The 13,878-nt window shown below is 35.6% G+C and overlaps 3 protein-coding genes across 6 annotated transcripts; 2 read left to right on the top strand and 1 right to left on the bottom strand.

Moving 5' to 3' along the window:
• Positions 1-1,071: 1,071 nt before the first annotated feature.
• Positions 1,072-3,858, top strand: LOC111481497 (S-adenosylmethionine decarboxylase proenzyme-like). 2 transcript variants are annotated; one of them, XM_023126942.1, is made up of 4 exons: positions 1,072-1,226; positions 1,311-1,391; positions 2,081-2,232; positions 2,328-3,858. In XM_023126942.1, exon 4 carries the CDS (start codon positions 2,491-2,493, stop codon positions 3,586-3,588), a length of 1,098 nt encoding a protein of 365 aa, XP_022982710.1. In that variant the 5' UTR covers positions 1,072-1,226; positions 1,311-1,391; positions 2,081-2,232; positions 2,328-2,490; the 3' UTR covers positions 3,589-3,858. The 2 variants fall into 2 exon arrangements, with proteins under 2 accessions (XP_022982710.1, XP_022982711.1); XM_023126943.1 differs by lacking the exon at positions 1,311-1,391.
• A 966-nt stretch (positions 3,859-4,824) lies between these two features.
• LOC111482134 lies at positions 4,825-6,651 on the bottom strand. Its single transcript, XM_023127800.1, has 4 exons — positions 6,231-6,651; positions 6,044-6,147; positions 5,792-5,963; positions 4,825-5,717 (listed from the first exon to the last, which is right to left on the bottom strand). The coding sequence occupies exons 1-4, from the start codon at positions 6,420-6,422 to the stop codon at positions 5,025-5,027; spliced, it is 1,161 nt and encodes a 386-aa protein (XP_022983568.1). The 5' UTR covers positions 6,423-6,651; the 3' UTR covers positions 4,825-5,024.
• An 841-nt stretch (positions 6,652-7,492) lies between these two features.
• On the top strand, positions 7,493-11,152 carry LOC111482205 (probable dolichyl pyrophosphate Man9GlcNAc2 alpha-1,3-glucosyltransferase). 3 transcript variants are annotated; one of them, XM_023127884.1, is made up of 7 exons: positions 7,493-7,644; positions 8,149-8,587; positions 8,699-8,882; positions 8,982-9,089; positions 9,469-9,630; positions 10,134-10,386; positions 10,485-11,152. In XM_023127884.1, exons 2-7 carry the CDS (start codon positions 8,181-8,183, stop codon positions 10,919-10,921), a joined length of 1,551 nt encoding a protein of 516 aa, XP_022983652.1. In that variant the 5' UTR covers positions 7,493-7,644; positions 8,149-8,180; the 3' UTR covers positions 10,922-11,152. The 3 variants fall into 3 exon arrangements, with proteins under 3 accessions (XP_022983652.1, XP_022983653.1, XP_022983654.1); XM_023127885.1 differs by lacking the exon at positions 7,493-7,644 and having other exon boundaries at positions 8,239-8,591; XM_023127886.1 differs by lacking the exon at positions 7,493-7,644 and having other exon boundaries at positions 8,239-8,587; positions 8,758-8,882.
• The last annotated feature ends 2,726 nt before the right edge of the window (positions 11,153-13,878 follow it).

Raw genomic sequence — 13,878 nt, forward strand, 5'->3', positions numbered from 1 at the left:
TTTTTTTTTTTTTTTTTTTTTTTTTTTACTTTCCAAAATCTGATATCGTTCTTAAAAATATTAGTAGAAATAATAAAACAAAATTTGATATGGTTCTTATTTTATTGTAATTTATTTATTATAATTTAATTAGTTTTCAATTTAAAAAATGCTTATAAAAGATAAGTAACCCTATGGAAAAATATATTTAATTTTTAAATGCCAACTATTTAATTAATAATAACATTTTAAATAGTATTTTAGATTTGGAAGATAAGCATAAAATATAAAATAGCATATAAAAGGATAACTAATTGTGCTTTATTTTAGAAAGTGTAATTTTAAAAATAGAAAACGACAAATAATTACCGTAGACTTTTACTGATATTCCTTCCCTATCTTAAAAGTTAAAGCAATGAAAATTATTAATAAACCTTATTGGAAAATGTGCTTAGAAAGATGCCATTCATTTATATTTTTAATAAATAAAATTCAAATTTTCCACGTGTTAATAAAATTTTAAAATTAAACTTATTATTTGATTTATTTATTTATCAAATTTTAGGGATGCAATAAACAATTTATAATTTAAAGAAGAATAATATATTTTAAATAACTAAAATATGCTCTGAAATTAAAATTTAAAAAGTTCAAAAAATAAGTGGAAATATTCAATATATGATGAATAAATAAATAAATAAATGTAGTTTCGAGTGTAATGTCGAAAATAGCCCTAATAGGATAACTCTTGTGATGTGGCCCATACGGTTGACTAATTATTAAAATATTAAATTAAAATAAATAAAGGGAACGCGAGAGAGTTGGAATCACGAGATAAGAATTGCTTCTAAACTGTTCGAATATATATATAATTATTTAATTTAAAATAGTAAATAATTACCTTTAAAAAATTATAAATATATATAATAACTTGGCACCCCGCGTTTGAAAGGCGAATAAGGGCAACGATGTCATTTCACCTACCCTAGAATATGGCAGCGAGAAGAGGAGGGAGACGGTTGGGTATAACCGTAATTAAATCGAAATCGCGTGGCTTTTCCGCTAAGGTTTTGCTATATAAGTACCTCTTCGCTTTGTAGACCTTCACAAAATCGCAAACGATCTTCTGCCTCTTGAATTCTGATTAAGTTTTCTCTCTATCGAATTTTGTTGTCCTTGGCGTGCGGTTTCTTGCAAGGTCTAGGGATTTTTCTGGTTTCGTTCTTCTCCGCTGATTCATTTAATCGGTAAGATTGTTCTTCTATTTTGTTATTGATCTTTAGGGGTGTTTAACTTTTCTGTAATTCTGATTTTTGGGGGTTTTTTCTTAGAATTTCATCGGAGAAGGTACGAAGGAAAAGGGTTTCTTGGTGTTAAACTGTTTCCCGATCTTTTACATTCCGTATTTATTGGTACGTTCTCTCTTTCTCTCTCGGGATTGCGGGATGGGGCGTTTACAGTATTTTTTTTTATGTTTATGAAGATTATTTGTTCTTGATTTCGTTTTGAATTTAGGTTTTCCTCTTCTTTTTTTCCCCTTTTCGTTTCCTTTGTGTCTGCATGTTGATGTTGATCCGAATGACCCATCGATTTCAGAAAATCTCAAAAAGAAACTGTATTCGTTTCTATTTGCATAAATTATTTGGCATCTAGGGCAAAATATTCTCTTTCTTCAACTTTTATTCGTCTGTGATGGCGATTGCATGGCGATGATAACTAGGGGGGTCGCTAATAAATAAAGTTTTCCCTTTTCCAATACGGAAATAAGGGTTGAAACTTTTATATAATAGAGCAATAATGGTAAAGAGGAGCATCATTTGATTTTCCTTTTCACGGGTTTTGCTGCATATTTTGCTTTAATCTGTTTGCTTTTTCATAAAGCTTTTTTTGTGATTGCAAATCTGTATACTACTTTGTTTTTTGTATGTATTCAATTTTTGCCTTTTCTATCAAAATTATATGGCACATCTGTTTCTATCTTTCGCTCGCTTTTGGCATGTTCATACTGTTCTTCAATTGGATTGAGTTTTCTTCTTTAATCAACGTATCTAGTTGTTCCTTCTGTGATTTTGATCTGGGGTGTTTCGTTTCCTCTTTGCAGCGAATGATTTAATGGAGTCAAAAGGTGGGAAGAAGAAGTCTAGTAGTAGTAGTAGTAAATCCCTTTTCTACGAAGCTCCCCTCGGATACAGCATTGAAGACGTTCGACCACACGGTGGAATCAAGAAATTCAGATCTGCTGCTTACTCCAACGTATGTTACTGCTTCTTGCACTTTTCTGTTTGCTATCAGTTTATCATCAATGGGTTGTCTAATGGCTAATCTATTTGTTCTTTGTTCTTCTGCAGTGCGTTCGAAAGCCATCCTGAGTTCTGCTGATTTCTGTTAACCTGCGCCCCGAGATCATTACTTTCTTTATAATTTTTAGTTTGTCTTTTTTCTTCAGTACTCTCTGCTTCTCTCGTTCTCTCGTTCATTCTCCCAACACCATTAGCTTCCTTCTAAGTAAAGATGACGTTTCCAACCTCTTCCATTGGATTTGAAGGCTATGAAAAGAGGCTCGAAGTATCGTTCTTTGAGCCGAGCATTTTTGCTGACCCTAGAGGCATGGGTCTTCGTGCACTTTCAAGGGCACAATTGGATGAAATCCTGACATTAGCCGAGTGCACCATTGTCGACTCGTTGTCGAATGACTATCTTGATTCGTATGTCCTTTCGGAGTCTAGCCTCTTTGTGTACCCATACAAGTTCATCATCAAAACTTGCGGCACTACTAAGCTGCTTCTCTCGGTTCCAGCTCTGCTGAAGTTGGCTGATTCTCTGTCTCTTACTGTGAAATCTGTGAGGTACACTCGTGGCAGCTTTATCTTTCCTGGTGCCCAGTCTTTTCCCCATCGCAACTTCTCTGAGGAAGTTGCTGTCCTTGATGGGTATTTGACTAAGCTTGGCCTGAACAGCTCTGCATATGTGATGGGAAGTCCTGATGAAACTAAGAAATGGCACGTTTACTCTGCTTGTGCCGCTAACATGGGGACTCAAAGCAACAACCCTGTTTATACCCTTGAAATGTGCATGACTGCCTTAGACAAGGAGAAGGCGTCTGTCTTCTTCAAGACAGACGTGAGTTCTGCTGCTTTGATGACTGAAAACTCTGGTATCAGGAAAATTCTCCCAAAATCTGAAATATGCGACTTCGAGTTCGACCCATGTGGCTATTCTATGAATGCCATTGAAGGAGATGCAGAGTCCACCATCCATGTCACTCCGGAGGATGGGTTTAGCTATGCGAGCTTCGAAGCAGCTGGATACGACTTCGACGACATGAGTCTGTCTAAACTAATTGTGAGGGTTCTTGAATGTTTTCAGCCATCTGAATTCTCTGTTGCCCTCCATTCGGATGTCGTCGATGAGGATCTCAGGGACTTGCTCTGCCTAGAATTGAAGGGATACGAAGGAGGAGAGAAGAACTGTGAAATGCTGGGCGAAAATGGAAGGGTCATCTACCAAAGCTTTATGAAGACCGAAGGGGATTATGCGTCGTCTCCAAGGTCGATCCTGTTGAAAGGTTGGAGCAGTGAGGAGGACGAGGAAGAAGTTGGGGAGTATTAGAAGTTTTCATCAACTTTTGCTTGCGTTTTTATCTTATCCTACTACTAGTAACGAATAAACAAAAAAATAGTATCTTGGGGGTTATGTTCTAAACAAAAAAAAGTCTGTTCTCTGTTCTGTTTTGTTTTGTTTTGAGTTGTTTTTCATTTTGCGAATAATTTCCCAGGTGGGGGAAGTCTGTTGTGTTCTGGAAGTCTGCCTTCTGTTGGGCGCTTTTGCATCAGATCATTATTATGTTATAATCAAACTTATCAATCTCATGTTCTTATATTTCTTATATTGATTGATGATCCTGATGGCACCAGGTTGCTGTTTTTTTATCCAAGTTCAGACAATGTATATTAATCCCATTTTAGTTAGACAGATGGCCGTGAACGGAGATTATATTTTAATTACAGATGTCAAGAGGGTTGCTCAAAAGCAACATATTTGTCGACTCGGGACGTAATTTGTCAACCCATGATGGCATAATCGAGTTAGGTCATCTTATGTGCCAACCCTTTCTCTTGACGTGCACAGGATTGCTCAAAAGCAACATATTTGTCAACCTAGGATGTAACTTGGCACATAAGCCTAACTCGATTATGCCATCATGGGTTGAACCCTTTCTCTTAACTTGCACAGGACGGGTAGCGAAGCTAAAAAATACTATAAGCTGGAAGACTGACAACACGATTGTAAGAAAAGATATTTTATATCTTGAAAGAGTAAATGAATTAGGAATTTGAAGGAAAGATGAAACAAGATTTATTCTCCTTGTTGGATAATGAAAGTCCCACGTCGGGTAATTTAGGGAATGATCATGGGTTTATAAGTGAGGAATACTAACTTCATTGGTATGAGGCCTTTTGAGAAGCCCAAAGCAGTCAAAACACAGTCGCTGTGATGTTATCCATGGTGGTTCAGCTTCAGCCCAACGTTAATTTCTGTCTCAATACCTCTAATTTACCTGTCCCCATTCCGTTACTTCCAAATAGCTGCTTCCGCTTCTGGTATGATTGTTCCGTTTATCACGGTAAGGAATTAGTAAGTTGACATAAATGTTCGGTTTGTTTGCTTGATCGGGATTGTCTTAAATTTGGGGAAGAGAATCTATAATTTGGTTCATCGAGTAGTGTTATGATCCCTACGAACAACAATACGAATTACTTATTTTGTTTGAATAACTTAGAAGATATGTTCTAATGAGAATGTTGATGTTGATTTTCATGAAACCCTAAAAGATCAAGGAATTTGAAATGAACGTCTGCAAAATCGACGATTTCTTCATTATTATTGTATTGTGCTCGAATAGAAATCTCGAAAAAGACATAATGTTTACATATCTGCTCTACCAAAATTGATTGAATAGAAATTAGAAGCTATTGATTGTATACTTCTTGTCTGCTTCCGATCTTGGGATTTCAGCAAAATCAAGTTGAAATCTGCCATGAAATTTACTTTGATTCCTCAACTCTGATATCCTCTTCTGAAATTTTGTTTTTACTTACAACTTCATCTTCTTTACTCGTTAACTTGTCACTTTCTGGCTCATTGTGGCTGATTGAATTTGGTTTAGATGATGATGATTTCTCCTTCATATTGCTAATATCTGAATCCAAATTCGGATCAGACAACATAATTTCTTTGGCTGGTTCTTCTGGTAATTCTTCTTGATTGCTTTCTGCTGCGTCTTGATCTTCATATTCTGAACTGCAACTTTCAAGCTCATCAGGATTAATCTTGGGTTCATGAGAACTCTCCAAATCTGAGTTTCTTTCCTCTATATGAATATCTTGTGATTCAGATCTTGAAAGTTCGATCGCTGCTTTAGCTGCTAATGCTGCATAAGCTGCTGATTGGAAGGCTTCTTGAGCGGCACTAGCTGCATCTTTAAACTTCTTTGCTCTCACTGATTCTGATGCTGTCTCCTCACTCATAATAACTTCATGTGGATTATCTGTGGTGTTTATGACTTCTGGGTTATCTAAGTCTGCTGATTTCTTGGTTTCCAACTTCTGGTTTACCTTGATGACTATTGCAGGTTCTTCCTCTAAATGCAGAGTTATGCCATTCTCAGAAGCAATTTCCTTTAGCACTTTCAGTTTAGTTTCAGCGTTGGGCTGCTTTGTTGAAAACTTTTGGATCATCTGTAACATGGAAGCTGTGAGATACAAACATGTTGATATCGAACATGCATGTAGGCAACTAATATCAAACTCACCTTGGGACTAACTCCACAATTGTTGCGTAAATCAATGGCACTGCCAGCAAACTCTTTCCCGAATTTCAGCTCGAAAATCCGACGAATCTCCTGGAGTTCGGGAAACTCTCCAAACCTTGAAGATGCAAAGATCAGACTTGATATTGCTTCCTTAACTTCACCAGGGCATTCCCTGCATTTAAGCCAAAAGAGAATCAGGAAAGGTTTGGTTTGGTTTCTTTTAAAAGGGCTGCATTCAAAGAGATGGCCTACTTGTTCATTTGAAGAAGAGCCACTTTTTCTATGAGGAGGGAACAGTAATCCTCTATCATTCCAAGTGCATCCATCATGTTGTTCTCCTTGATCACAATCTCAACCTGTTCATTCACATCCAAGCTCAGCAATTGAAAAAAGAGGAGAAGGGGCTGAACTATAGAGTTTAGAGGGAGAAGCAAATTACTCTAAGCTGAGCGCGGTGTTGGTAACTGAGGTTCAAGAGCTGAAGAACGTCGGCCCGGGCAAGGGAGCAGCGAGCACGGTGCTGGTTTTTGAGGATGGCAGTCCTGGAAATGGCCATGTTTGCAAGGATTTTGATCTTGGAAGGCTTCAAATATCTGTTCCTTCCCAGTAGAGCATCCAGTTTCCTTCCCATGATTGAAAAACTTGAATCCTTTTTGCTGCTTGTTTGTCCGTGAGAAGCTCTTGAATGAGGTACTTTTATGTTCTTGCTGGGCTTACATATGTTATATAGGGAATTGGATTGGCTGCCTTTTTTGAACTTTCCAGGCTTTGAATGGGCCAAAGAGAATTGACCGTGGTTGAATGTATCAGCAGGCGTCTTTGTTCGTGAAAATGGGAAGCTTCTGAGGTATTATGTTTATGTCCATTTCATGCCATTATGAATTGCTTCTTTCTTTAATCAACTCATTCAATTGGTTAAAGGTCCTTTTTAACATCAAGAATTTTCATATAACATTCTCAAGCGCGTTGAATGAGTTTCAAAAGAAGTGTCTAGTTAGTGTGTTCTTTTGGATATGCTTTAGGAAAAAAACGCTTTACTTAGTTCTCGTTAAGAACCCGTTTGGTGATGTTCGTGTTTTCCGTCCCTTTTGTCTTGTTTCTTATTAAGATTTCGTTTCATTAGCATGTAATGTTTTAGTAAAGTTTTAAGAACTTAAAATATTTTTAAATTTTTTTAAAAAATTTGATGAAACTTTTGTTATCTTGCTTTAAGAATCAAATATAGACAAAAAGTAGAAAAAAAAAACTAATTAAAATTTTAAATAAAATATGAGAAAAGGGAATACAATTTGAATGTTCGCAGCATTAAATAAAAATATTTAATTTATTAAACACGAGTAATCTATGGAAATAGTTAGTTGGTTTATTTAGTCCCTAAATAATAATAATAATAATAAAAATCATATTCTTAATCTTTATAATTTGAAAAATGTTCATAATAAAAAGATGACATTGAAAACCGATTAGAAATGTATTTTGTTTAAAGAAATAAAATAAAATAAAATAAAATAAAATAAAATACTACATTGACTAAAATGTCAAAAATTTTGAATTTCTATTTTTTGAATTATATATAATTTGTTTACTTTTATTAATATTTATATAATATAATTTGTGGACTGTAAAAGCAATTTTTTGAACTACATGGCCCAGGCCCATGAAAAATAAAGAACCCCTACAGGCTGCCTGCTATCACAACGAACCTACCCACGTCAAAGCCCCGCCGGTTGACCACGACTATCCACAGCTCACGTTGGGTATTTTCCATTCCAGCCGATCCACGGCCCCGCCCTCCGGATCGGCAAGATTGAGTTTCAACTTTCTACTCGACTCTTCCCTCTCTCCACGAATTGGTAAGGTTGAGCACTTGAATGTTTATATGTTTACTCCCTTTTCATGTTCTTTGATTTCTGCTCACTGTACTTCTCCTTTCTCTTTCAAGTTTTATCATTTATGTCGTCGCCCCCCTCCCCGTCCTTGATTTCAGTGATTCGAGTCATGCTAGTTAAGTTTAATGAGGTAAATTTGGCTGTGGATAAATAATTGGTACTGGGGTTCTTCAATCTATATAAGGTAAATTTGGTTTTGAGGCAATTGTTTTCGTTTGCTTCTTTCACAGATCTTCTAAAGAAAATAAAAATAGGAATTGATCTTTAAGCAAAAGAGATTTCATATGGTTTGCTTTGCACATATAGGAATCCAAATAGCAATTTTCTGTTTATAGTTTTGAGAAAATATATTCACTGATAGAGCTTTTCAGGGTTAAGTTTGAATCAATTATGCTTTCATAATAGTTTTGGAAATTTGGAACTATAGAAAGGATTCGACCCAAAATTTGATACACTTCTTTCTTTAAGATTCTTAATGCAGACTCTCTAACAAGTCAGCCATGGAGAAAGTAAAAGAAAGCATAGTCACGAAGAACAAGGATGATTTAGACAATCATGATGATGCTTGTTGGTGGTCGATTCATAAAGGAGTTAAATCTATTTTTTTGTCCATATCATTGTTTGCTCTGCTGGTTCGAGTAGCAGTCTCCCTTCATCCTTATTCTGGTGCGGGAAACCCTCCAAAGTATGGCGACTATGAGGCACAGAGGCATTGGATGGAAATCACCATCAACCTTCCAGCTAAAGACTGGTATCAGAACAGCACCACCAATGACCTCTACTATTGGGGGCTTGATTATCCACCCCTTACAGCCTATCAGAGTTACATTCATGGTCTATTCCTCAAGTTGTTTGATTCAGAGTCAGTTTCACTGTTTACTTCACGAGGTTATGAGTCCTATTTTGGGTGAGTATGCTTCTATTTTGCATCTTTTGATAAATCAATTACTCTTCTTTTTTTTTTTTTTTTCAAACTCTTATGACATTTTGAGTTTCCTATCTTGTTGGTTTTTTGCAGAAAACTTCTTATGAGATGGACGGTTTTATCCTCTGATGTGCTGATTTTCTTTCCTGCAGTTTTATATTTTGTTCTTGCATATTCTAGCAATAACTCCAGCTTCCGTAAAAGTGATCTAGCATGGCAAATTGCAATCCTTCTCATCAACCCCTGTCTCATCTTAATTGATCATGGTCATTTTCAGGTTTCTACTTATATCATAGCTATGTTTTTCACGGATTTTCTTATTTTTTGTTTAAATTTTGAACCAGGCTGGTTCTTCACCTTTTCTCCTTTGTCACAGTATAACTGTATAAGCTTGGGCCTCACTGTGGGAGCTATTGCTGCCATATGTACGGATAAAGATCTTGTGGGTAGTTTCCTATTTACTCTTGCTCTGAATCATAAGCAGGTACGTTTCAACTTTCTCTTCCCTAAGAATTATTTATTTATTTCTTGCTCTAATCTGCTTCTTGTTGTGCGATGAATGGTGAACACAGATCATTTTTGTGTTAATAACATGCATGATTCAATTTATGATGGCTTGGTCAAGAGGTCTTATATGTTGATCTGGCATATTAATTCAGTAGAATAATACATAACATATGCATCTGGAATTATCTTACATTTTCTCATCAGGTATAGGTTCACTGCACAGTTCTTTTTTATCTAAATTTTGTTCAACGAATTTTTAGGTCATGAACGTGAGGATGGTATCGAATTTAATAGTTGAAATTTTTGTGTAGTCACCTTAACTAGAGAAAATGCTGAAGCTACTTGATGTCTTGCAGATGAGTGCATATTTTGCTCCAGCATTTTTTAGCCATCTCCTGGGGAAATGTATGAGGCGTAGAAACCCCATTGTGGAAGTGTTAAAATTGGGTTTGGTGGTCTTAGGAACGTTTGCAATTATTTGGCTGCCTTATCTTCATTCAGTTGATGCTGTTTTACAGGTAAGAGGAAACATCCAATAACATAATCATTATTAGTCCCTCTGTCAGTTTACCTTCAAGTGTCAATACAATGTTCTTCACCAAAAGAGAGATTATTACCCTTTCTTAGCATTCATGAGTTCAGAGCTGAGAGTGTTAATTACATGCATAGTCATCCTATAGCATAATGAAACACACCGGTGTTCTATTTATCTCGTCAAATCACTGTGAGGATTTTGAAAACATTCTTGGACCAGCAAGGCAGGAATGGCACGCGGTTTAAGAATTGTAATTGAGTTGCTCTAACAATACAATCTTACATATTGGTAATACAATATTCTTGGATCAGCTAGGCAGGAATGAAACACAGGCTTCATATTTGTAGTGTAGTATCTCTAACAATACAGTCTTACACGTTGGTAGTACCATATTTTACGTCCAGATTTTACTATTATTTTTTGTGTGTGGTTAATGTTAGCATCCATTCTGTTTTTTGAAGTTTAATCCAAGTCTGGATGGCTTAGGTTCTATCACGTCTTGCTCCCTTTGAGAGAGGATTATACGAAGATTATGTGGCGAACTTTTGGTGTGCCACATCTGTCCTTATTAAGTGGAAGAGGTTTTTTTCAGTAAAATTACTGAAATTTCTCAGCTTCACTGCTACACTGTCTACTTGTTTACCTTCCATGATTCAACAGATTCGTTTCCCAAGTAAACAGGGGTTTCTACATGGCCTTCTATGTAGTTCTTTCTCATTCTACCTGTTCTCATTTCAAGGTACTTAACCCTCGCTCCTCTTTTTCCTCTCTCCCCATGAGTTAGGATGATATTAGCATGAAGATAGTCTAATTTACCGCCTCTGAATAATATTGCAGTGCATGAGAAGTCTGTTCTTCTGCCTCTTCTTCCTGCAAGCATGTTGGCTCTGGATGAACCTTCATTATTTATACATTTTCTGCACTATGCATTGCTTTCAATGTTTCCTCTTATAGTTCGAGACAAACTGGTTCAAGCATATCTTGCCATTTATGCTCTTACCTTCCTTATTATCAATGCATCAAATAAAGGGCAGCGAAAAGGGCGAGCATTTCAATCTGCGAGGATCTTATTTGGATTCTTTCTGTTTTGTTCGCTTGTTCTCCACATTGTTTACTTGGTGGTGCGCCCGCCTGAGAGGTACCCTTTTCTCTTTGAGGCAGTAATTATGCTTCTTTGCTTTTCTCAATTCACCTTCCTTGCGGTCTTCTCCAATATAAAGCAATGGACGCTGTCTAAAGATGTTCAACCGATGGACAAGCAGAAGCTTAATTAATCTGCTATGCTTCTAACTTAGTTACAACCTGTGACTTTACACTTTTGTTTTCTTAACCTAGAACAGATTATCTTCTGCTTATTTAGAACCGAAGGAACTGGGCAGCGGCCCTACGGTAGTTCATTTTTTTTTTTTTTTTTTTTTTTTATAGTTGATGAAGGTACAGTTTCCAGGGAAGCACTTTTTACCATTTTCATGTTTCTTTTTCATCTCTTTAAGTTGCTTTCTTGATTATTTTTTTGTGTGTTTCTTAATGAAGGCTGTTTCTCCATTAAAAAGAAAAAAAAAAGGTTAAATGAAATATAACCCGAGTTGAACTGTTGGTCGTTATGGTTGTGTTTGATATGTGTTAAGGATATTTAGTAATAAATTATAGTTTATCATATATATTATATTTGATATTTTATTATAAGGCAAATATCTAATATTTGCCTTATTATTATAGGTATCTTTTCATTTATTGTTATTTCTATTTATTACTATTTCCATATCATTGTAATTTATTTGATTATAAATAAGATAACTTTCACACCATTTAGGTGTGGTGGATTAAGCAAACATTCACATGGTATCAGAGCCCTCTCGGTTTAACAACTCCAATCCTTTCTTTTCAATGGCTTTTGAATCCTCTAATCTTCTTCTCCACCACCCCTGTTGGTTTTGACGCCGCAGGGGCAGTCTTCATGGCTGCCGCAGGGGAAATGGCTTGGAGCAGTGGGTTCTGATTGGAAATCCCTAGTCCCCCACAAAGCTGTTGATACCTTTCACACAACTTGCAGCTTAAGGGCAACTTTTAAGGTGGTTCGTAAGCCGTGGTGGTCTGTTAGGCTCCTAGGGACTTAAGAGTCATTCCAAACATGCCCTGGCTCATGGACCAGCTACAGATTGAAGTCAAGAGGTGTACCTTTTCTTTTTACTGCCCTTGGTTTCAGCTTTAGTAAGCTTCTTAATTTGTTGGGTTAGTCTGTCATGCCGCTGAGTCATGTCAGCTTGTCCTGTTATGACACCATTCGTTGGATGTTAAAAAATGCAGAGCTTATTTCTGAGTATGTTGAAATTTCAGGTAGCTTAAAAAGTTCAGAGAAAGCAGGTTGATGTTAGGGGGAAATAGCTAGAAGCTCCTCCCCCATCTATACCGACTTCTATGTTAATTTTTCTCTAACACCAATTATTGTATGTATTGCTAGATTTGCTCCCTACCCTTCCTACTGAAGTGTTGGTGATACTATATGTCGACCCAGACGATCGGGTTCGTTTCATTTGGTACTCTTTTTGGTAAGAAATCTATCTTTGGATTTGCTTTCGGATTCGCCTTTATTCATAGGACTCTTTAATGGTCTCTCTCTGTAGAGTTCATTCATAATATCAACCCCCACTGTGTTCTTGTTTGACCTATTTCTCATCTCTACTGATATCTGTCTTTGCTAGGTCTTAGTTTCAGAAGCTTGTTATTTTCAATTGTCCTCAAAACTTCTAATATAATGTTCTTCATACAGCTAGAGGTAAGTAATTGCCATTAGGGGGTAGTTTTATTGGATCAAAAGTACAGAAAAATATATCCACGCCACCACTGTCCGACTTCTTTAGACTTTTCCTTTGGTATTTCTTTTCAAGCTTCTTTAGACTTTTTCTTTTTATCCTCTCTCCAATCGATGTGAGATCTCACAATTCACTCCTTCGAGGCCCAACATCCTTGTTGCCACTCGTTTTGCTCTCCAATCAATGTGAGATCTCACTAGTTCATCCCCTTTCGGAGCCCAGCGTTCTTATAGGCACATTGTCTAGTGTCTGACTTTAATATTAGATCTCAAAATATTATATCTTTACAATTGAATCTTTGGTTTAGTTACTTTTTTATAACGTTGAGTTTCGAGTTTAGTTTCCATTTAGTTTATAAATTTTAAATTTTAACATTTTTACCTTTGTTCCTTCAATTATGCTCACTTTTGAACTTCGGCATTAACTTTTCGTTAATTAAATCAACTAAACCTAATACAAAAGAGTTTAAAGTGAGTATTAGTGGAACGGTAAAATCTTCAAACTTAGAACCAAATGAAAATTAAACACAAGCCTCATAATAAAAACACACATATTGAATTTTGAAACCTATGAACTCATTAACAATTTTTACCGTTTTTTTAATAAACAATCAAGAAATTTACATTCGATGTATAATTAAATTACTACTTTTATTTCAAAGAAGAAAAAAACAATTTAAATGTGGGTATAGTTTAAAGTGGAGGGAGAATATTATCACGTATCCACCAAAGACATAATAGTAAGCTAATAGCCTCAAAAGATTGTGATATCAATTACAAAATGAGTTAATATAGCAATTATATAGGGAGTAGCTAGCGATTAGATATCACTAATCAACACGTGGGTTTTGAGATTTGTAAATGAATTTATAAACTAAATCATAGTTATACATTTCTTGTGTTAAAAACCCACTAAATTTTGATCGTTTGTTTAAAATAAGTATATCAATTTGAACATAATTAAGTTAAAATATATCATTTGTTAGATCGATTCAAAACTTCCTCATATGATAACTATAATAAGACACTTATTCAATTTACAAGTCTAGAGGAAGAACTACAATATTGTAGAGCTTTTGTTATGATGTTTGTTGACTTGAAAAGGCAAATTTAGGCATTTGGACCTAAATAGGACCCCCAAGAGGCCCTTTCCTATAATGTTTGGTAGATTTGTTTTGGAGGAAACCAATAGTTTAAATCTTCAAAAACCTTTAAATTCATAGTTCATTACAAAATTTCATTAAAAAAAAAATCTTCTTCAAGATTTTGTCTATTTTAAAAGGTTTCAAATAGTTCACGAGCCCTATTAATTTCATGCTATTAATTTGTCTAATACATAAATGATATTCTAACCATGTGACACCCGAGTAAAGAAAGTATGCATAAATAAATCGAAATCATATCTGAATTAGAACGATC

The sequence above is a fragment of the Cucurbita maxima genome, unplaced genomic scaffold (genome assembly GCF_002738345.1).
Source record: "Cucurbita maxima cultivar Rimu unplaced genomic scaffold, Cmax_1.0 Cma_Scf00007, whole genome shotgun sequence".
Lineage (NCBI taxonomy): Eukaryota > Viridiplantae > Streptophyta > Magnoliopsida > Cucurbitales > Cucurbitaceae > Cucurbita > Cucurbita maxima.